At 45.1% G+C, this 21,668-nt stretch overlaps 1 protein-coding gene across 1 annotated transcript in view; it reads right to left on the reverse strand.

Moving 5' to 3' along the window:
- The window catches only part of RAB11FIP3 (RAB11 family interacting protein 3), an 83,555-nt gene that overhangs the window by 41,197 nt on the left and 20,690 nt on the right, over window positions 1-21,668 (reverse strand). Inside the window, 2 exon segments of the mRNA XM_032231027.1 lie at window positions 12,282-12,373; window positions 17,252-17,345. Of these exon segments, the coding sequence (XP_032086918.1) occupies window positions 12,282-12,373; window positions 17,252-17,345 (186 nt within the window).

The following is a 21,668-nucleotide window of genomic DNA, read 5'->3' on the forward strand; positions in this document are numbered from 1 at the left end:
GGCCAATCACCAGGAGATGGGAAATTCTAGTCCTACCTTTAGGTATGAAAGGAAGCTAGCCGACTTTGGACCAATCACCAGGAGACAGGGAGTTCTAGTCCCATCTTAGGCATGAAAGGAAGCTGGTTGACTTTGGACCAATCACCAGGAGACGTGGAGTTCTAGTCCCACCTTAGGCATGAAAGGAAGCTGACCAACTTTGGGCTAATCACAAGGAGACGGGGAGTCCTAGTCCCATCTTAGTCCTGAAAGCCACCAGCTGGGTGATTTGGGGCCAGCCCCTCTCTCTCAGTCCAACCTACTTCACAGGGTGGTTGTTGTGGGGAAAAGAGGAGAAGGAAAGTTTGCCACCTTGAGGTATTTGTAAAGGTAAAGGTTCCCCTCACACATACGTGCTAGTCGTTCCTGACTCTAGGGGGCGTCACTCATCTCCGTTTCAAAGCCGAAAGGCCAGCGCTGTCCGAGGACGTCTCCGTGGTCATGTGGCCGCCATGACTCAACACCAAAGGAGCACGGAATGCTGTTTCCTTCCCACCAAAGGCGTCTCTATTTTTCTACTTGCATTTTTTACATGCTTTCAAACTGCTAGGTTGGCAGAAGCTGGGACAAGTAACGGGAGCTCACTCCGTTACAGGACGCTAGGGATTCAAACTGCCGATCTGATGACCTTTCTTATCGACAAGCTCAGCGTCTTAGCCACTGAGCCACCGTGTCCCTTATTATTTGTAAAAATAACAACACCAAGATATAAATAAATGAAACAATCATACTAATAAAACATCCACCTGTCTATCCCTGGTCCTCGGAAAGGCCTCGATAGGTGAATTTTAAAAAAAAATCCAATCTGAACATCTGGCGGATAATAATAATAATAATTTCGACAAGTCATCCCCTGGAATAAAATCCTGAAGTTATCTAATGATTCCATGAGCTGATTTTGTTTCGCCAAATCCAAAGACTGTATTTCAGGAAGAAATGACCAACTCTGCTCCCTCAATTTCTTCAGTTCCTCTCAAGGGGTGTATCTTCACCTAACCAAAGACTCTAAAGACAAAGGAGATGGTGCTAGATTTCTGGAAGCACAGAGAGGAAACTGCCTCACTGTATATCGGGGAGTGGGGGTCTGTTTGGAGATGGTCTCCTCTTTTAAATTCTTGGGAGTGCTCATTAGTCAAGACCTCACCTGGGAAAACAACACGTCCCTGGTGATTGGAAAGTCTCAGCAGAGACCTTAGGGTCCTGCGAAAAAATCAGGTGGAACAATGGCTGGTGACCTCTTTCTATCGGTCCACCATAGAAAGTGTCCTCAGATATTGCATTACAGTAGGGTATGCTGGTTTAACAGCTGCGGACAGGAAGGCCCTACAGAGAGGGATCGATTCGACAGAAGAAACCATTGGTTGCCCTCTGACACCACTGGGTGACATCGCCAGATCTCGCTGCTTTAGCAGAGTAAGGAAGATACTCGGAGATGATTCACACCCTGATCAGTGTCTCTTTGCACTTCTACCATCGGGCAGAAGACATCGAAGCATAGCCAGCCGAACAAATAGGTTTAAAAATCGTTTCTATCCTTGGGCTATCAGACTCTTAAACACAACCACAATCACTGCACGCACAGGCGGAAAACATATGACTAGTTTTCCTTTTCCTAATTACTTGTGTAGAGATTATTCTTTATGCTATTTATGTTGCTTGCATTTGTCGTCAGGGATTGCACCAGTGAGGCTAAAAAAACCAATTTTGTTGTATCCACGATGCACAACAACAATAAAGGCTATTCTATCACACCCACCCACCTCGCTTCAAACATAAGCTTTAAATATTCAGCGATAGAAGAGACGAAACCTGACGAAGCCTGCAACTCCCTCCTCCCCAAATGCAAAGATTTGTTCCCGTCAGAAAAAAAACAGCTGTTAACTTTTCATTTTTAAAATCCACGCAAAATTGCCCGCAACAGGATACAAGCTCTCTACAATCCCCCCAGGCCAACCCCCCACCTACTCCCAGGTATATTCAGACAACACGCTCCTTACAACAGTCCTTTCTATGAATCTCGCAGGTTAACCCAACCAAAACTACTGTGGACGTTCTCACAACAGACTCCATTCCTGAATTAATGCATTGGGGGGGTTTCGCAGGATATTTTCAGCCACCGCCCAAACCCTAACCAAACGTCACACTCACCAAACTTGGGGATGTTCTATAAAGACACCACAGAGTCTTTCACTAACTTGGTTCAGCAATTCGCACAATAAGTCCGGTCAAAACTGCTGTTTTCCAACCCTTCTCCGGCGCTGCATATTTTTTGCTTACATTATTCCTTCCACGGTGCACAGCCCCCTTTCCCTGACCTCAGCAGGATCCACGGTGCGTTAATTCTCCAGCTATTTCAAACCAATGATTTACATGGACTGCGCTGCTGCTTCCAACCTGCATTTCCCACCCAACCTGTTTCTCCTTTTGAACGGAGGGTCAACTCTTCTCTTCCCACACCCACTTCCCAGCTCTGGAACAAGGAAATCCATTTGAAAGTTACAACTCGCTGCCTAAGCAGATTCAAGGGAAAAACACATTCCGGCTGATGTAAGAATCAAGAAATCTAGAACTGGGCAGACCCAAACGAACTTATTAGGTTAGATTAGGGGACTGGAGGCTAAAACATATGAAGAACAGTTGCAGGCTTGTAAATGAAATGATGGAGAAACTTTACATTGTGGCTTGTCCACTGTATGGTTTGATATTAATGTTGGAGACTCCCCCACCCCCACTCCAAAATATTAAGTGTTAGCACCCTTGCAAGTGGCAGATTTGCTTAGAAGGAAGGCAACTGGTACTTCATAATTAAATGTATACAATTAAAAGAGACAACTGGAGGAGGGCTTTCAAAGAAGATCTCAAAGCACAGGTAGGTTGATATGGGAATAGATACTCCCTTAATAGTTGGCTCCCTTGCTATTTCGGGACTGGAGGCTAAAACATATGAAGAACGGTTGCAGGAACTGGGTATGTCTAGTTTAATAGAAAGAAGGACCAGGGGGGACATGATAGCAGTCTTCCAATATCTCAGGGGCTGCCCCAAAGAAGGTTTAGATTTCGTTTTATTTATATGCCACCCTATTCCCGGCGGGACTCAGGGCGGCGCACAAACCCAAGGAGGGAAGGGAACACAAAGACTACAAATACAGGCATTTAAAATCACCAACAGCCACACAAATCGAGAGGGGAGGGGAACTCATCAACCCCAGGCCTGCCGACACAGCCAGGTTTTAACAGCTTTTCGGAAGGCCTGGAGAGAGGTGAGGATCCGAATCTCTGCAGGGAGTTCGTTCCAAAGGGCCGGAGCTGCCACAGAGAAGGCCCTCCCCCGGGTAGTAGCCAGATGACATTGGCTAGTAGACGGAACCCGGAGGAGTCCAGCCCTGTGTGATCTAATGGGTCTTTGGGAGGTAATTGGCAGCAGGTGGTCTCTCAAGTACCCAGGTCCAATACCATGAAGGGCTTTATAAGTAACGACTAGCACCTTGAAGCACATCCGGAGACCAATCGGTAACCAGTGCAGCTCGCGGAGGATAGGTGTAACGTGGGTGTACCGAGGCGCACCCAGAAGAGGGAGTCAAGCTATTCTCCAAAGCACCTGAGGGCAGGACAAGAAGAAAGGGGTGGAAACTAATCAAGGAGAGAAGCGACTTAGATCTAAAGGAGAAACTTCCTGACTGTGAATATTTATGGAGATTCTCAGTCCTCCAGGTCCTGGTTGTCCCAAAGGTGCTTTCTTTCTTTCAAGAGGCAACTGGATTTTCTGTTTTTTTCTTTCACTTCTCACCCAAGAAGCTTCTTCAGCTCTGACTGGATGGTGGGGAATGGAAGGTTCACCACCATCCAGTCAGAACTGAAGAAGCTTCTTGGGTGAGAAGCAAAACGTCATCCAAGAAAAAACAGAAAGTCCAATTGCCTCTTGTAGGGGGGGGAAGCATCTTTGTGTTCCCGACTGTGAAAACGATCAACCAGTGGAATAGTTTGCCTTCAGAAGATGCGGGTGCGGCAATTGTTGAGACTTTTCAGAAGAGGCTGGATAGCCGTTGGTCTGGAATGGTTTAGGGCAGTGGTGGCAAACCTTTCCGGTATTGAGTGCCCAAAACAGAACATGTGCGTTTGTGAACGCTGGAGTGCCGGAAACCCGGAAACCAGCTGGCCAGTGAGCATGTGCACACCGGCCAGTTTGTCTTCGGGTTTTCGGAGTGCGTGAACACCAGCTGGCCAGCACGCATGCAGCCACCAGAAACCAAAAGAGCAGTTGGTGACAGCACATGTGCCCACAGAGAGGGCTCTGTGTGCCACCTCTGGCACGCGCACCATAGGTTGGCCATCACGGGTTTAGGGTCTTCTGCTCAAACAGAGGGTTGGACTAGAAGACCTCCAAGGTCTTTTTCCAAACTCTGTTATTCTACCTTCTTAAGTTCCCGCCGCTCAAACAGAACTGTTTTTGTTCTTCAGGAGCTGCGGCGTAAGCTGTTCTCATCTCCCGTTTCCCCCTTTCTCTGCCACTTCATCCGAACAATTCGGTCCTTGAAATTAAAGGGGTTTTTTTGGGGAACGGACAAAGAGAAAGGGCGAGGACAGGCATTGCTTGTGAAATTTCCCCATTTCTAGGCATTTGGGAGAAAAGAGAAGTGAAAAAACAATTGGCCATCACATCTGGGGCTGGGAGGCCTTCGGAATATGGCTGGCCGTCCAAGGTTGCTCTTCTTCCACCAAGGGCGGCTGATCGTGTTTTGATCCACCCCAAATTATGTAAGCCTGCTGGAGCCCATATTCAACAGCCTACTTGAGGGGAAGGAATTTAAGTGGTGGAAGAGAGCAATCCATGGCTCTAGAGCCGCATGTGGGTCTTTCCTCCCTCTGCTGTGGCTCCCTGTCGCTGCTTGGTGCCACAATTTTGAGAGGAGCTTTCAGTTTTTTGTGGGGGAAGCACAGTGCACCAGGAGGAGACTCTATGGCAAGGGGCGGGTTTTCTGGTCAGCTCCACAATTGATTGGGCTTTCAGTTATGACAGGTAGAGGAAAAAGGATGCTGCGCTAGGAGGAGACTTTATGGTGGGGGAACTGGACTTCCGGTCGGCAGAGGAAAAAGGATGCCATGCTAGGAGGAGACTCTATGGTGGGGGAAATGGACTTCCAGTTGGCAGAGGAAAAAGGATGCTGCGCTAGGAGGAGACTTTATGGTGGGGGAACTGGACTTCTGGTCGGCAGAGGAAAAAGGATGCCATGCTAGGAGGAGACTTTATGGTGGGGGAACTGGACTTCTGGTTGGCAGAGGAAAAAGGATGCCATGCTAGGAAGAGACTTTATGGTGGGGGAACTGGACTTCTGGTTGGCAGAGGAAAAAGGATGCCATGCTAGGAAGAGACTTTATGGTGGGGGAACTGGACTTCTGGTCGGCAGAGGAAAAAGGATGCCATGCTAGGAGGAGACTTTATGGTGGGGGAACTGGACTTCCAGTTGGCAGAGGAAAAAGGATGCTGCGCTAGGAGGAGACTTTATGGTGGGGGAACTGGACTTCTGGTCGGCAGAGGAAAAAGGATGCCATGCTAGGAAGAGACTTTATGGTGGGGGAACTGGACTTCTGGTTGGCAGAGGAAAAAGGATGCCATGCTAGAAGGAGACTCTATGGTGGGGGAACTGGACTTCTGGTCGGCAGAGGAAAAAGGATGCCATGCTAGGAGGAGACTTTATGGTGGGGGAACTGGACTTCCGGTTGGCTCCAGAATTGAATGGGGGTTTCCGGTTAGGACCTTTGTGGCTCTTCGACTGGTTAAGGTTGCCGACCCCTGGCCTAGTTGGATGGGTTGAGATCGAACAGAATGGCATGGTGTAGATCCCATCAGCCAAAGAGTGCAGGATGATGGGGACTAGAAGATGGGCTTTTTCTGCAGTGGCCCCTGATCTATGGAACATCCTCCCTTCGGAGACCAGAATGGCCCCAACCCTATTAGTGTTTTGCGAGGTCCTAAAAACTTAGCTATGTTCCTGAGCCTGAGGCACTTGAGTGTGCCAAGGCCCCCATTTCCTGGCTGCATTGCTAACTGGCCAGGTATCTAGGCTGCTAGGTATGTTTATTCTGGATGTTTGTATTGATTTTTGTGTGAAATTGTTTTTAATATTTTAATTGTAAGCTGCTCAGTGTCACTGATGGAGATGGGGGGCAGGTGGGCAGGCAAAAAAGGGAAGGGAGGGATGAAAGAAGGAAGGAGGGAGGAAGGAGAGGAGGGGGGAGGGAGAGTGGGGAGAAAGGAAGGAGATGGGAACAAGAGAAGGAAGGAAGGGGGAGGAAGGTGGGAAGGATGGAAGGAAGGAAGGAAGAGGAGGAGTGAGAGGGAAGGAAGGAGAGGGGAATGAGAGAAGGAAGGAAGGAGGGAGGAATGAGGAGGGAGGGGGGAAGGAGAGGAGGGGGGAGGGAGAGAGGGTGAGGAGGAAGGAAGGAGATGGGAAAGAGAGAAGGAAGGAGGGTGGGGGGAGGAAGGAGATGGGAATGAGAGAAGGAAGGAGGGAGGGAGGAAGGAGAGGAGGGAGGGAGGGTGGGGAGGAAGGAGATGGGAAAGGGAGAAGGAAGGAGTGAGTGGGAAGGAAGGAGATGGGAACGAGAGAAGGAAGGAAAGTGGGAAGGATGGAAGGAAGGAAGGAAGGAAGGAAGGAAGGAAGAAGAGGAGTAAGGGGGAAGGAAGGAGATGGGAATGAGAGAAGGAAGGAGGGAGGGAGGAGAGGAAGGGGGAGGGAGAGAGAGGGTGGGGAGGAAGGAAGGAGATGGGAACGAGAGAAGGAAGGAAGGTGGGAAGGATGGAAGGAAGGAAAAAGAGGAGTAAGGGGGGAAGGAAGGAGAGGGGAATGAGAGAAGGAAGGAGGGAGGGAGGAGAGGAGGGGGAGGGAGAGAGGGAGGGTGGAGAGGAAGGAAGGAGATGGGAACGAGGGAAGGAAGGAAGGGGGAGGAAGGTGGGAAGGATGGAAGGAAGGAAGGAAGGGAGTGAGGGGGAAGGAAGGAGAGGGGAATGAGAGAAGGAAGGAGGGAGGGAGGAAGGAGAGGAGGGGGAGGGAGAGGGAGAGAGGGAGGAAAGGAAAGGGCCCCCTGTAGGTGATCAGGCTGCTTCAGTGTAAGGCTGATTCAATTGCAAACCCTTCTGAGTTGCACACCGGTCTCCCTGGAGTAAGCTGTGCCTAGAGCAATGGACTTTGCACACTCTTGAGAACTTTCATCCTCGTGAGCTGTTCCAAAGTCCTGAAACGTCTTTGAAGAAAATCAAGTAAATATTAACTCACCACCAATAAGGCCTGCATGGCTGGCCAGTTAATCCCAAACCTCCCCTCCTTTTGCTGCATTCATCTAGATCCATCCTGTCCAACTGGCAGCAACCTGCTTCTTCCCTGTTGACAGCCCCCCCCCCCACTCACAGGAAGACTGCTCTTATAAGTGGAGGCTCTCATTTAGCTGCCGTAACTCACAGCTATGAATGGTAATATGAATGGATTGAATATTAATTACAATGCAGGAGGTGCCACTCGCTAATTATGGCCAATGCTGGGTGCACCTCTCTCAAAAACCCAATATATTTAGTGAAGAGCTGATGGACAAGTGAAAAGTTCAATAAATTTCTTATGTCCTAAAATTTTTGAGGCACACAATCCAGAGATTATGGACTCTGTCTCCCCAATTAAGTCCTTTGCAGCTGACCACGTGTAATCCATAAACTCTTCCTTCCATCCATCCATCCATCCATCCATCTGGCTGTGTGTGTATGTGTGTATATTCCAGCATAACTCTGGAACGCCTCAAGCTATTTTAACCAAACTTGGTATACTGATGACTTACTCTCCGGAGAAAAATATTGTGGGGGTAAGATACCCCTAACACCCTTCGAGGTGTTTGTTCTGTTAAGATGCAGCCTGTTGTGCCACAAAATGGCTTCTACTGTACTGCTGTAAAATGGATTCTACTGTACAGCGCAGTGGAGTTGCCATGGTAACGGCTTCACAATACTCCACAAGGGGGCTCCCTCTGGTAAGGGCGAAAATCCAACATTAGAAATTACATTTGGTCCTGACATTTTTCCCCTATAAATAAATTCCCCGGCAACGCCGGGTTATCAGCTAGTGATTCATAAATCAGCCCCTTTACAAAACGCTGCAAGAGCCCTTGTTAGCAGTAGCACTTAGACTTATTTGCCACTTTACAGTGCTTTCCAGCCCTCTCTGAGTGGCTTACAAGCAGTTGTTGCCCCCAACAACCTGGGTCCTCATTTGACCCCCCTCGGAAGGATGGAAGGCTGAGTCAACCTTGAGCCTGGTGAGATTCGAACTGACAAATTGCAGGCAGCCTGCAATCGGCAGAAGTAGCCTGCAGTGCTGCACTCTAACCACTGTGCCACCTCAGCTCTCTCTTGTTCCTGTTAAAAAGAGTATTATTTCCCGCAGAAGGTTATAAATAAATCCAACCTTCCCTTAGCAACTTCCATCCACTCAACTCGGATATTTCCTCTGCTGTTTGTTTGTTTTTGTTTTCCAGCTCTTGGTCCGGACATTTCCAGAGATTAAAGACAGACGATTGTACGGTTCTATTTGACACATTGGTGTTTGGATTGTTGCTGAATATATTCCCATTTTCTGTTCTTGCAAGGTTTCTGGATGGTTTACTGAGATCAGATACTTTGGACAGCCACAAGAGAGCAGCATTGCCAACTTAGAAAATTTAGATTTTATTTTTAACTCTTCAACCACCATTTCTTTCTTTCCCCCTAAAAGTAAAGGAAAAGGTTCCCCTCGCACGTATGTGCTAGTCATTCCCGACTCTAGGGGGCAGTGCTCATCTCCATTTCAAAGCCGAAGAGCCAGTGCTGTCCGAAGATGTCTCCGTGGTCATGTGGCCGGCATAACTCAACGCCAAAGGCACACGGAACGCTGTTCCATTCCCACTAAAGGTGATCCCTATTTTTCTACTTGCATTTTTTACGTGCTTTCGAACTGCTAGGTTGGCAGAAGCTGGGACAAGTAACGGGAGCTCACTTCGTAACGCAGCGCTAGGGATCGACAAGCTCAGCATCTTAGCCACTGAGCCACCGTATCCCTCCTTTTCCCCTAGTTACTACCCATTACTGTGTTATTTTTTTACTTACCCCCCCACCCCACCGTGGAACCTGTTGAAGTCAGTGAAGGTCTTGCAAGCTCACTATATCCAGCAATTATAAACTCTTGCCTGTTTCCAGTCAGGATTTAGGAAAGAAGCTATAATTCAGTGAAGGAATGTCTGCTATGCTTAGGTTTTAATCCCTGTCAATTCCAGATGATACATACAAGGGTAGGGAGCAACCCATTTTGTCCTGGGGATCTCATCAGATATGCCAAAGACTTGTCTCAAAACACAAAGTGCAAGAGCCTGTTTTCTACCCATTTTCATAATATTGTATTCTCATTAATGAAACTCCACAATGCAGTGTTGATTATCTTCTGCTTAATCCTTAAATTTTCTCAATAATCAATTCCCAAGTTACTTTACACAACACATTTGGCTAATTTAGTGACTCAAAAACGTTGGATCACATTTCTGCGGGTATTTTTCTTTCCCGTTTAACCCATAACTACAGCCAAGGATCGATCTATCGATTATTGATTTATCATTCAAATTTACGTAACTACCATCTCATCTATACAATATATCACAGAAGTGAGTACATCTCTTCACATTTTGTAAATATTTTAAGTATTTGTTTTGCCAGCATTTTAGACATTAATGGCTGTTTATTTTGAGGGGACAGCACATTTACACTGTTATGCAAGCTGTATACTCACTACTTTACATTGTAGCCAAGTGTCATTTCTGTAGTGTTGACACATGAAAAGATATACATAAGTGTTGTGGCCCAGCAGGAGCCGTTGGAGCTGCCACCAGACTCCGACAGCGAGGGGCCCTATGAGTCAGCTCTGGAGGACCCTGGACAGGGTTCCGACTCCAAGCAGAGCGCAGAGAGACTGGTTGACCACCAGGAGGCGCCTGAGCCTTGGACCAGTGGGGAGGAGACAAGGGAGAGTGATCCAGAAACCAGCAGTGAGTTGTTCCTGGATGCACGCCATCGAAGAGCTACTCAGCGTCAAGAACAATTACATAATTACAGGAGGTAATTACGCTCAGCTGATGGTCATTAGGCTCCTCTCCAGACTATAAAAAAGACTGCTTGTGCCATGCCCTTCTTGCAGAAGTCAACGCTTTGACTAAAGAGAAACTAACTTGGCAGGCTGGATTGCTGCCAAGGTTTGTCTGAATTGCTGCCAGTTTGTCGGACTTGCTGCCAAGGTCCTTATCTGTTTGTTTACTTGGCTTTCAGCCACCGAGATTCTGGTCTTGTTATTAAAGGACATTCCATTTAAGCTTGTCTCGGCATTCATTACTGGATGGAGGAGGGGGTCAGAACACGTAAGTATTTAGAAAATGTATGACTCTGGATGTCTTACAAACAATTCAAACAAATATACACATCCTCTTTGATTGTTGCCTGCATAAGAGGGTGAGAGACAGGTCCCTTGATACCAAACAAATAAGCCACTGGGACCCCCCCATATCAAAACAACTTCACATTATGTGTGGTCAGAATCTGAAAACAACTTTTAACACAGCACACTCCTTGAGCAAAATGCTTCAGTTGAGATCAGCCTATGCGGAACTGATTGGGGTAGATTGTAGGGGTGACACCGAAATATAATTGTATCATATTTTATCTATTTTTTATGCTTTTTTTGATGAAGTTTTTGGTGTTAGATGTCCATTTTAGGTCTTGAGATATGATAGAACCTAGAAATTTGAAGATCTCTACTGTTGATACTGTGTTGTCTAGTAGAAATCCTCCCGTAATACCACCTCTTACTATCCTAAACAACAGTATCAACAGTAGGGACCTCCAAATTTCTAGGTTCTATCATATCTCAAGATCTAAAATGGTCACCTAACATCAAAAATGTCATCAAAAAAACACAACAAAGAATGTTGAGGAAGCTCAAACTGCCCAAGGAGCTACTGATACAGTTCCACAGAGGAATTGTTGAGTCTGTCATCTGCACCTCCATAACTGTCTGGTTTGGCTCTGCAACCCAACAAGACAGACAGAGACTTCAGAGGAGAATTAGAACTGCAGAAAAAACAATGGCTACCAACCTGCCTTCAATTGAGGACCTGGACACTGCACCAGTCTAAAAGAGGGCTAAGAAAATATCTACAGACCCCTCGCATCCTGGACATAAATTGTTTCAACTCCTACCCTAAAAACGGCCCTATAGAGCACTGCACACCAAGAGAACTAAACACAAGGACAGTTTTCCCCCGAACGCCATCCCTCTGCTAAACAATTCCCTCAACACTGTCAAACTATTCACTAAGGCTGCATTACTATTACTATTAGTCTTCTCATTATTCCCATCACCCATCTCCTCCCACTTATGACTGCAGAAATGTAACACTGTTGCTTGTATCCTTATGATTTATATTGATATTGGTTGTTTCCTGATTATTTATTTGTACCGTATGACTATCATTCAGTGTTGTACCTTGTGATTCTTGACAAATGTATCTTGTCTTTTATGTACACTGAGAGTTTATGCACCAAAGACAAATTCTTTGTATGTCCAATCAAACTTCGCCAATACAGAATTCTATCTATCTTCTATCTATCTATATCTTAAATTGTTGTATTTATATTCCAAGTTCCGAGGTTGGTAAAATGAGGGACAATATGCTGACTCTGTAAACCACTTAGAGAAGGCTGTAAAGCACTGTGAAGTGGTATATAAGTCTAAGTGCTATTGCTATTCCCCCTTCCTTCCTTCCTTCCTTCCTTCCTCTCTTAATTCCTTCCTCTCTTAATTCCCTTTCTCATTCTCCTTCCTCGTAGCACAGTGGTTAGAATGCAATATTTCTGCCAACTGTCAGCAGTTCAATCATGACTGGCTCAAGATTGACTCAGCCTTCCATCCTTCCGAGGTGGATCAAATGAGGACCCAGATTGTTGGGGGCAAAAGGCTGACTCCATAAACCCCTTAGAGAGGGCTGTAAAAGCACTGTGAAGCGGTATATAAGGCTAAGTGCTAAGTGCTCTTGCTACAGAAATCCTCGAGAAGCTATCAGAGATAAAGGCCCTTCTTAAGCATCAGCTGCGTCCTCTCACATTCTCCAAAGTAGCACATTGAGATGCCCTTAAGCCACCCCAAAGTGACCCAATGCCATTGGGTGGTTGTGCCCTTGCTCACCTCGTATGTGACGAAGTCATCAAATTCATCAGCGCATGCAGGAGGCGGCTCATCAGGAGTGTATCCCATGGGGCACAGCTGGCTGTCTGAATCTGTGGGAGAAAGAGGACAGGGTAAACTTGTCTGCAAGGAGAGTCAGGTCACCAAAAACATTCTTGAATTAAAACTCAGGGCTCCAATAAACGAAAGCCAGATTAGTGTAATGCTTAAGGCATGAGTCTAGAAACCGGGAGGCTGTGAGTTCTAGTCCTGCCTTCCTTAGGCGCAAAGCCAGCTGTGTGACCTGATGTCAGTCCCTCTCTCTTAGCCCTAGGAAAGAGGCAATAGTAAACCACTTCTGAAAAACCTTGCCAAGATAACTGCGTTAAAATCTCCTACTACACATATATTTTCAGAGTCCAATTCGATTATTTTCTTATGGAGTTCTGCATAAAAATCCTCTTGATTGTTATTTGGTGCATATATTGCTACTAAAAATATCTGTTTATTATACATTATTATCCTCCCTTCCTCATCTGCAAAAAATTGCTTAATGTTTACTGTCTCTTTTATATAAAGAGCTATTCCCCCCTTGCTTTGTTGTGATAAGGAAGCGTAAGGTAAGGGTAAAGCTTCCCCTTACACATATGTGCTAGTCGTTCCCGACTCTAGTGGGCGGTGCTCATCTCCGTTTCAAAGCCAAAGAGCCAGCTGTGTCTAAAGACATCTCTGTGATCATGTGGCCGGCATGACTAAACGCCCGAAGGTGCACGGAACTCTGTTACCTTCCCACCAAAGGTGGTTCCTATTTTTCTACTTGCATTTTTATGTGCTTTCGAACTGCTTGTTTGGCAGAAGCTGGGACAAGTCACGGGAGCTCACTCCATTACGCGGCGCTAGGGAATCGAACCGCCAAACTGCCGACCTTTCTGATCGACAAGCTCAGCGTCTTAGCCACTGAGCCACCGCATCCCAAGGAAGCATATAGCTTCCCAACTTTAGGGTATTCCAGTACTTTGTTGAGTTGCCACTGCAGAATACAAGCTCAAATTCAAAAGCCCAGAGTGGGTATAAAACCCAGGGATTCTCAGCATCTCCTCCCTCTTTTTCTTCACCCAATATCTTCAAGGCATGGGATCCTGTCCACCATTAAAACCATCTTTTTCAAACAGCTGCCATGCTTCCAGTGTCTTTCTCCCTGCTTGGAACTGAACTCAGAAGGAGATGTCTTCCAACACATGGATGCTTTGCTTCAAATGAGGCAGGGCTGAGGCCTCTCCAGGGTCTGCCAAGCCATAATTTGCAGTTTCCTTCCCAAAGTTGGCAAGCCTCATCTGAAAATTGTAGGCAAAGAACATTGAAAAAGACCAGTCACGGGTTCATTCAGACGTGAGGTTTCTTACAGAAGGACATCTCCTGAAATCTTCAGATTTTTCTCTACAGATAGTCCTCGTCGTTTGAACCATAAGGGAGGGCGGTGCGCCGAAGAACTAATGCTTTCAAATTGTGGTGATGGGGAAGATTCTTAAGAATGCCTTGGACTCAATCAGTCAATCCCTAGGGGCTAGATAAGATCTTGTTTGGTGGAGACAAAAAAATGTTATCGAAGATCTACCAATTTTTGACCTGCCAAGATACCAATGAAGAGATGGACAAAAGCCTTCTAACAGTATGGGAGAGAAACCTAGGTTATGAAATTGAAATGGGCAAATGGTGGGATCTATGGAGTAAAACCATTAAACTTACAACATCCACTGCATTCAAAGAAAACATATACAAGATGGTGTATAGGTGGCACTTCCCCCCAACGAGGTTAGCTAAGATGTTTCCTGGGTTATCTCCATTGTGTTGGAAATGTGGAAGAAAGGACGGCACATTCTACCATATTTGGTGGTCCTGTACTGAGGCCACGAAATATTGGAAAAGGATTAAAAAATGGTTAAAAGAGGTTACCGGGGCAAACATTGAATGGAGACCTGAGAACCTGTTACTAAGCATCAAACCAGATAACATAAGCAGTTCAATATGGCATTTGAGCCTGCATATAATTGTGGCCGCAAGAATAACCTATGCACAACTTTGGAAATCCACCACTATACCGCCGGAAGATGCTTTAATTAAAAAGATCTACGAATGTGCAGAAATGGACAGAATGACGGGTTGGCTGAGGGACAAAGGAGAAACAGAACATTATCTAAGCTGGAACCTATGGTATATGTGGGCGACTAGGAGAACAGCAGGGACTTAAAATGGGGAAAGTTAACATAGGTACTGTAATAGATCCCTGAATCTTGCAATGAGAAGATGTGGCTTAGTGATCTAATAATGAGGAAAGAAAGAAAAACTGGGCTGTGAATGACTGTCACCGTGGGGGGGGGGGTTGTATGTCTAAAACGGCATCTGTATCTGTATGTTTTATGTATGATTTGTCTTGCTTATGTCGTTGTATTTATGTCGTTGTATTGTTTTTTTTTCTGTTTTTTAAAGGTAATAATGTTTAATAAAAATTATATCTTAAAAAAAAAAAAAATCAGTCAATCCCAAAGGTGCTTTTTTCAGGAGGCAACTGGACTTTCTTGTTTTTTCTTTGAAGATGTTTCGCTTCTCATCCCAGAAGCTTCTTCAGCTCTGACAGGATAGTAAGGAATGGAAGGATTTATATTCTTTGCAGGCAGCTGATCATTTGCATCCTTTTAGAGGGTCATTGAGGCCACTTGGTGGTTTGTCTGTGTCCTGGGGGGTCACCTGAGTTGTGCTCCTGGTTTCTGTCATCTGCAAATTTTCCTCTGGAAATCCATTCTTACTCCCACACCATTCAAAGGGTGTCCATCCCTCTATTATTCTATTCTATTATTACTCTATTTGACCCTCTAAAAGTGAGGGTAGAGTAGAATGTAGAATGTCTAACTCCTTAGCATCAGAGCATGTTAATGTAAGGCAATTGGCAGTTGGAACAGAGTTCTTTTCAGGTGGGGAGGGGGAGTAGAATGTCTAGCTCCTTAGCATCAGAGCATGTTAATATAAAGCAACTGGCACTTGGGACAGAGTTCTTTTCAGGTGGGGAGGGGGAGTAGAATGTCTAACTCCTTAGCATCAGAGCGTGTTAATATAAGGCAATTGGCAGTTGGAACAGAGTTCTTTTCAGGTGGGGAGGGGGAGTAGAACTCCTTAGCATCAGAGCGTTTAATTATTGTATAAGAAATACTAATGACCTGGTGGTCACTTTGAAAAATCTTTTCTTAGTGAGCACCTAGAAGCCAAGAGGAACATACGTGCCAAATGTCACGTTTGTAGGCTTTACGGTTCTGGAGATTTCGTGATGAGTGAGTGGTATTTGCCTTTTATATATATAGATTGCTTGTGTGCCGTTGAGTTATGGTCAGTTCTTAGCAGTCACAAAGGTAGACTTTTCCCCCCTCATGATAACCTGTCCCCAAATACCGGTAGGTCTTCTAACGGTGGAAAGAAAGACAGAATTGCTTTAAAACTAGGGATGGGAATGTCATAAATAGCGATTATAACTCTATCCAGCTTTTCCGGCTAATGTAATGATAGTAATACTGTTCTCATCTGATCGTAGCCACTTATTTAGTCTGAACCACTGTGGATGATAGCGGATGCAAAACCTAATGAGATATTCCAGACAAAAATGTCTCCGCTTCCAGCAACTGACTTGAGATTAATCTCCCAGGAGGACCTGACTAGAAGCATCAGAGGCTCATACTAATCACTGAATGCTGGAAGAAGAACTAGTTTCTCCCAAAATGGGCAGGGAAAATATGAAAGAAGAACAGGACACTTTTCATCCTCTACTACAGCTAGTCCTTGACTTACAACAGTTCATTTAGTGACCTGTTTTGACCCCCCTCCGTACGGTGAGTCACGCCGACACAAGATTACTGCTAGAGAATTTATTCACAGTAAATTAACACACCGACAAGACTTTGGCAGCAACCCAGACTTCCACAGATAAGAAATACACACAAGAGCTTCTCCAGCTTTAGTATAACGGTTGTGTCCTGCAAAAAGCCTCCTCCCAAAGTCTCTTCTTTTATACTCTCTTGGGAGGGGCCTAATCACAACCACCTGGCCCCAATTATCTTCTTTATCTCCATAGTTGCTGTCGGCGCTTATCTGCCCGTCTTTGCCTGGCGTCCAGGACCACCTCCCTTAGCTCCTCCCCACTGCTCCAGGGCCTGACGTCAGGGCCAAACTCCCTTTGGCTTTCACTGCTGCTCCATGCCCCAGGCGCCTCCTGGTGGCCAACCAGCCTCTCTGGTCCCTGCTCGGAATCTGAACCCTGTCAAGGGTCCTCCACATCTTCCAGAGCCGACTCATAGGGTCCCTCGCTATCGGAGTCTGTTTGCACCTCTGACGACTCCTGCTGGGCCACAACAGTGACCCTTCAAAGTTATAACAGTACAGAAAAAAGTGACTTATGGCTGTTTTTCACACGACCCATTGCAGCATCCCGATGGTCTTGGACAGAAATAATGAATGTGCATATTTAAACCGCCAACATCATTCCTTAAAATTACAGTTATATACTCCCAATATGAGCTATTTTCCCTTAATTGTAGCCCAGCAAGAGTCAAACAAATGTTTGTTTGTTGGATAGATTTGGTGTGCCAGCTCTGACCCCACGCGATTTACGGTTCAACTATGATCCTGTTTCTCCCATCCTCCCAGAGTGTGTCATTAATCACATTGTCCAACGAGGCACTTTCGAGAAACACCCCGGCTCCGGTAATCTGAGATCCAACCTTGAGAAATGATATGCGTGGAATGTGTTTCTGAACATGGCTGCTGAGCTGCTCCATCAGTTCCCCCCCCCCTTTCTGCCCATGGCAACTCGACAGCAGACCAGGAATGCTTTCCGAGTTGACACCCAAATGAGGATCTGGGAGAAACAGGAAGTGCCTCTTCCAAGTTATGGACCTGTTTTCTGATCCACCTATACAAAAAGAAAAAAAAGAAAGAAAGAAACCGACCTCCGTTTCTGATTGCAGAAATCCCTCGACAGAAGTCTTCAAAGCTGATCACGCCAAGCCCAATGGGATCCAAGAACTTGATCAAATCCTTCACCTGCAAACAGAGACACAAGTCAGTCTTCACCAGGCAACAGGTAAAAACTTTTAATTCCAGCTTCAGCCTCAACTGACGCCCTTCAGGTTTTTTTCCCTAAAGAAGTCCCAACAATTGGCATAAAACCTGCTCCGAGTTCATAGATATTGTAAGAAGTTAAAACCCACCCTCCCTTCACCTGAGAGACCCGTGACCCGTCAAAACCGCGGTCCACTAAAGCGCGCCCGATTAAAGCGCGTACCTGACGTCATCAGCAGCGCGACAAATACGACCGCGGAGAAAAAAGGGCGCTTTAAAAAGCGCTTTTAAAACAAGCCAATTCACATAAAGGTAAGGGTTAGGTTTAGGGTTAGGGTTAGGTTAAGGGTTAGGTTTAGGGTTAGGTTAAGTGTTAGGGTTAGGGTTAGCGTTAGGGTTAGCGTTAGGGTTAGCGTTAGGTTTAGCGTTAGGTTAAGGGTTAGGTATAGGGTTAGGTTTAGGGTTAGGTTAAGGGTTAGGCTTAGGGTTAGGTTTAGGGTTAGGTTTGGGGGGGTTAGGTTTAGATTTACACGTTAATTTTAAGTTTACCGCTCACAGAGTGCTGTTTTCATCGCGCTGTGATGACGTCACGTACGCGCTTTCGTCGAGCGCACTTTAGTCTACCGCGGTTTTGTGGTGGAACCGAGAGACCGCCTCCTGCCATTTACCTCCCAGAGACCCAAAAGATCTCACAGACTAGGCCTCCTCCGGATTCCATCTGCCGGCCAATGTCGGCTGGCGACTCCCCGGGGAGGGTCTTCTCTGTTGCAGCTCCAGCCCTCTGGAACGATCTCCCCGTAGAGATCTGGACCCTTACTACCCTTCCGGCCTTCCGCAAAGCGATTAAGACCTAGCTGTTCCGGCAGGCCTGGGGCTGTTGATTTATCCAGCCCCATTCTAAGCTATACGAATGTTGTGGAATTTTAATGTCTGTTCTTTTTAATTTTTATATGTTCCCCCTTCCTGCCTTTATCTGTAAGCCACCCTGAGTCTCTCGAGAGTGGGCGGCATACAAATCCTAATAAACTGCAAACTCCCCTTTCTAGAAAAGTACAAGGTCGTAAAATGGGTCAAAACTCAGTTCACTGTATCGCTTAGCAACAGAAAACTTGGGATCAATTATGGGATCAATGTACAAGGACTTTACCATCAGAGCAGTGTTCTTTTAAAAACATTTCTTCTATTTTTAAACAAGCAAGTACAAACAAACATAAAACATAAAAACATCTTCCTTACTAGGTATATGTACTGACTTTACAGTGGTAGAGACTAACTTGATTCTGCACCTAATAACGGCAGCAAGACTGTTGGTGGCGCAATACTGGAAGAAGGAAGACTTGCCTACAATCCAAGAATGGACATTGAAAGCCACAAACTTAGCCGAGATGGCTAAAATATCGGCATATCTTAAAGATCACTCAAATGAGAGATATAAACGAGACTGGAAAAAATGGATTGACTATATACAAAATAAATACAGGACCAAGAAATTCCAGTTAGCCTATGCTTAAGATCAGAAATGATTTAAATTGTTTAAAGTTAGTTCAGCAAGAAGAAGCTAAGGTCAATGTAGAATGTCATTAATTTCTTTATTTCTTTTTTCTCAATAGATTTTAGACTGTGTTTGTTAAAAATTCATACCGTGTACGGGTTCTGGGAAGTCGGGGGGGGGAGGAGGAGGGGGGTAGGGGGGTGGAGGGAGGGAGGGGCATACAAAAAAAATTGTACTTTGATGTTTTAATGATTGAGGAATGATGAAATATTTGTGTGTTTTAAAAGAAATAAAACCTTTGAAACAGAAGAAGATAAACAATTAAAAAAAAAAAACCATCTTCCAATTCCGTACAGCGTGTCGATTGGTTACAAAAATTTTTTGTACATTCTCACCATAGTCCTCACTTACACATTATATCGAATCTCCTATTGTCAATCTGATATATATGTATACAATCATTATCATTATTATACATTTATTTGACTATAATTGCCATTACTTCATTTTACGTGAGATATTCTACATTGCAGGTAAATTCATATTATGGCATTTCGTCACGTCATCCTAAATCCATCCAGTAATAATACATCTTTATAAAATTCTTTGTCTAACCATTGATAAGTCAAGTCCCATGTTTTATCAAGTTGTTTATCTTTGATTACCAAACGTTTTATGCATCCTTTTTAAGCATCAGAACAGTGTTCTTATACTCAGCTAAACCCTCCTTCAGTTCTGTGAATCTCAGCTATGGGTTTTTTTTAAACCCCGATTCGTGGCTTAGCTCGTGACACAAACCCAAATCAAGTCCAACTTCATCTAAAAACCAGATGATTAAAAGGAAGGCAGATTAATCAGCAGCCGTGTGAAATTACAAAGATGCCCATAGATGGGATCTCACTTCAGCCTTGAATCAAACGATGGATTATGCCTTCCTTAGTAATTGGGGGATCATCTTGGCCAATTATTGTACGGATTACTGTAGCTAACAGCTGCAAAGCTTTGAAACCTATTAAATAAACAGTGAGAAATTATCAGACGATGTAACCCAGAAAGTCCGCTCTCCCCGCCCCCCGCTGCTTTTTAAGCATGCAAGCATTTTCGTTATAATGTCCTTAAAAAAAATATTTTGATTGCCGAGGCTTTACTGGAAGAATAGGCAATTTGTCAGGATTCCCCAGTTATAGGGACTTTGTAGTAAAAAAAAAAAAACCTTGAGTCTGCAGCTGTAGATAATAACACTTTTATAATGCTGCAGCAATTAGCGGGAAATATGGAGAGAAGATAGGGGGGAAATCACAGGTTAGCAAAGATTAGGAGACTGGGAAGAGAGATATAATTAGGCTTTTTCTTGAAGAAGAAAAAATATTCCAATTCTGCATAATAGGGCAAAATAGAATGGAGAGCTTCCTATAGAAGCCAAACAAATAAATGGGAAAGATGCCATGTTTTAACACAGGCTGCTACACCCATGTGAAGATTGGCTCCCCCATGTGCACCGAACAATGCAACAAATGTGACCCAACACACATTTATTGCAATGTTTTCCATTGTGATATGTGTTTTTGAAGGATCAGCCACCCAGAGTAGTTGCTGAGATGGGTGGCTACAGAAATCAACCAATCAATAAACAAACAAATAAATAAAGATAGGATAGGATAGGATAGGAGACTCAGGTATGGACTGGAGTGGATGGAATAGAATAGGAGAATCAGGTATGGACTGGAATAGAATAGAATAGAATAGAAGACTCAGGTCTAGGCTGGACTGGATGGAATAGAATGGACTGGACTGGAACGGACTGGAATAGAATGGAATGGACTGGAATAGAATGGAATGGACTGGAATGCAATGGAATGGAATAGGTAAGACAGAAGAACAACTGGAGCCTGTTCCCAGTGTGCACATGCGCAGAGTTGCCAGACGAAGGGAAGAGCTAAAGAACAGGGGTCGACTTGGGAGTAAGGCACAGGTGGACGATGAAAGGCCCCTCCCAGAAGAAATAAAAGAGGGGCGAAAGGGGAGTGGAGTTTGCAGGAGACCATTAGTTCGCTTCATTGGTTGGTGACTCTCTGAGACTCCTTGCCAAGTTTTGCAGATATCGGCCTGGTAGCTCTCCAAGCCAGATAAGGTCTGTGACTATAAATCCTCCCTCGAAAGACTTTGCTGGATGTGAATGAACAGAATTCTCAGTAAATTAATCAAAGGTGTTTTTCTCGGAACCAGGAATTTGCTTTAGGCTCTTGGGAAGCCTGGGTCAGAAGTGTCTTGGGCCTTGCAGATGCTCAAGGCACCCAATTTGAGACCTCTTAACATTCTTGACTCTCTTCTCCAAACAGAACCTGATCTTGTCCCTTCTTTTGGGGGGGGGGGCAAGTGTAATCTTCAACATCTAATGCAAAGCCTGGCAAAGCCATCAAGGGGTCGGAGGTGGTTGGCCTTTGTTCCTTTTACAAGCATTATTTGGCTCCGTGGTGACGGAACAAAGTCATCCCAAGTGAGAAGGTGACTAATTTCAACCGTCACAAATGCTGTTTGGCTCAGCACTTTTTTTCCCCATCATGTTTTAACTTATGCAGGCCAAAAGCATCACAGGAAATGCAGGGTAACCACGCAACTAATTGTATTGATGCACCAGGTGGGGAAAAAAATGAGGTATGGATCTTACTGTTCTTATGATTCTTCTGTGGAAAGTTTTGCTTGCAAAAAGCAAAATACGAATGCACCTCTTCCAAAATTGGTTCAATTCAGGAAATTGGTGGTTGAGAGATGACGCATCTCTCAAATAACAGCACACCCCAAATATCCATGCC

Source organism: Thamnophis elegans, chromosome 14, assembly GCF_009769535.1.
Source record: "Thamnophis elegans isolate rThaEle1 chromosome 14, rThaEle1.pri, whole genome shotgun sequence".
In the NCBI taxonomy this organism is placed as follows: domain Eukaryota; kingdom Metazoa; phylum Chordata; class Lepidosauria; order Squamata; family Colubridae; genus Thamnophis; species Thamnophis elegans.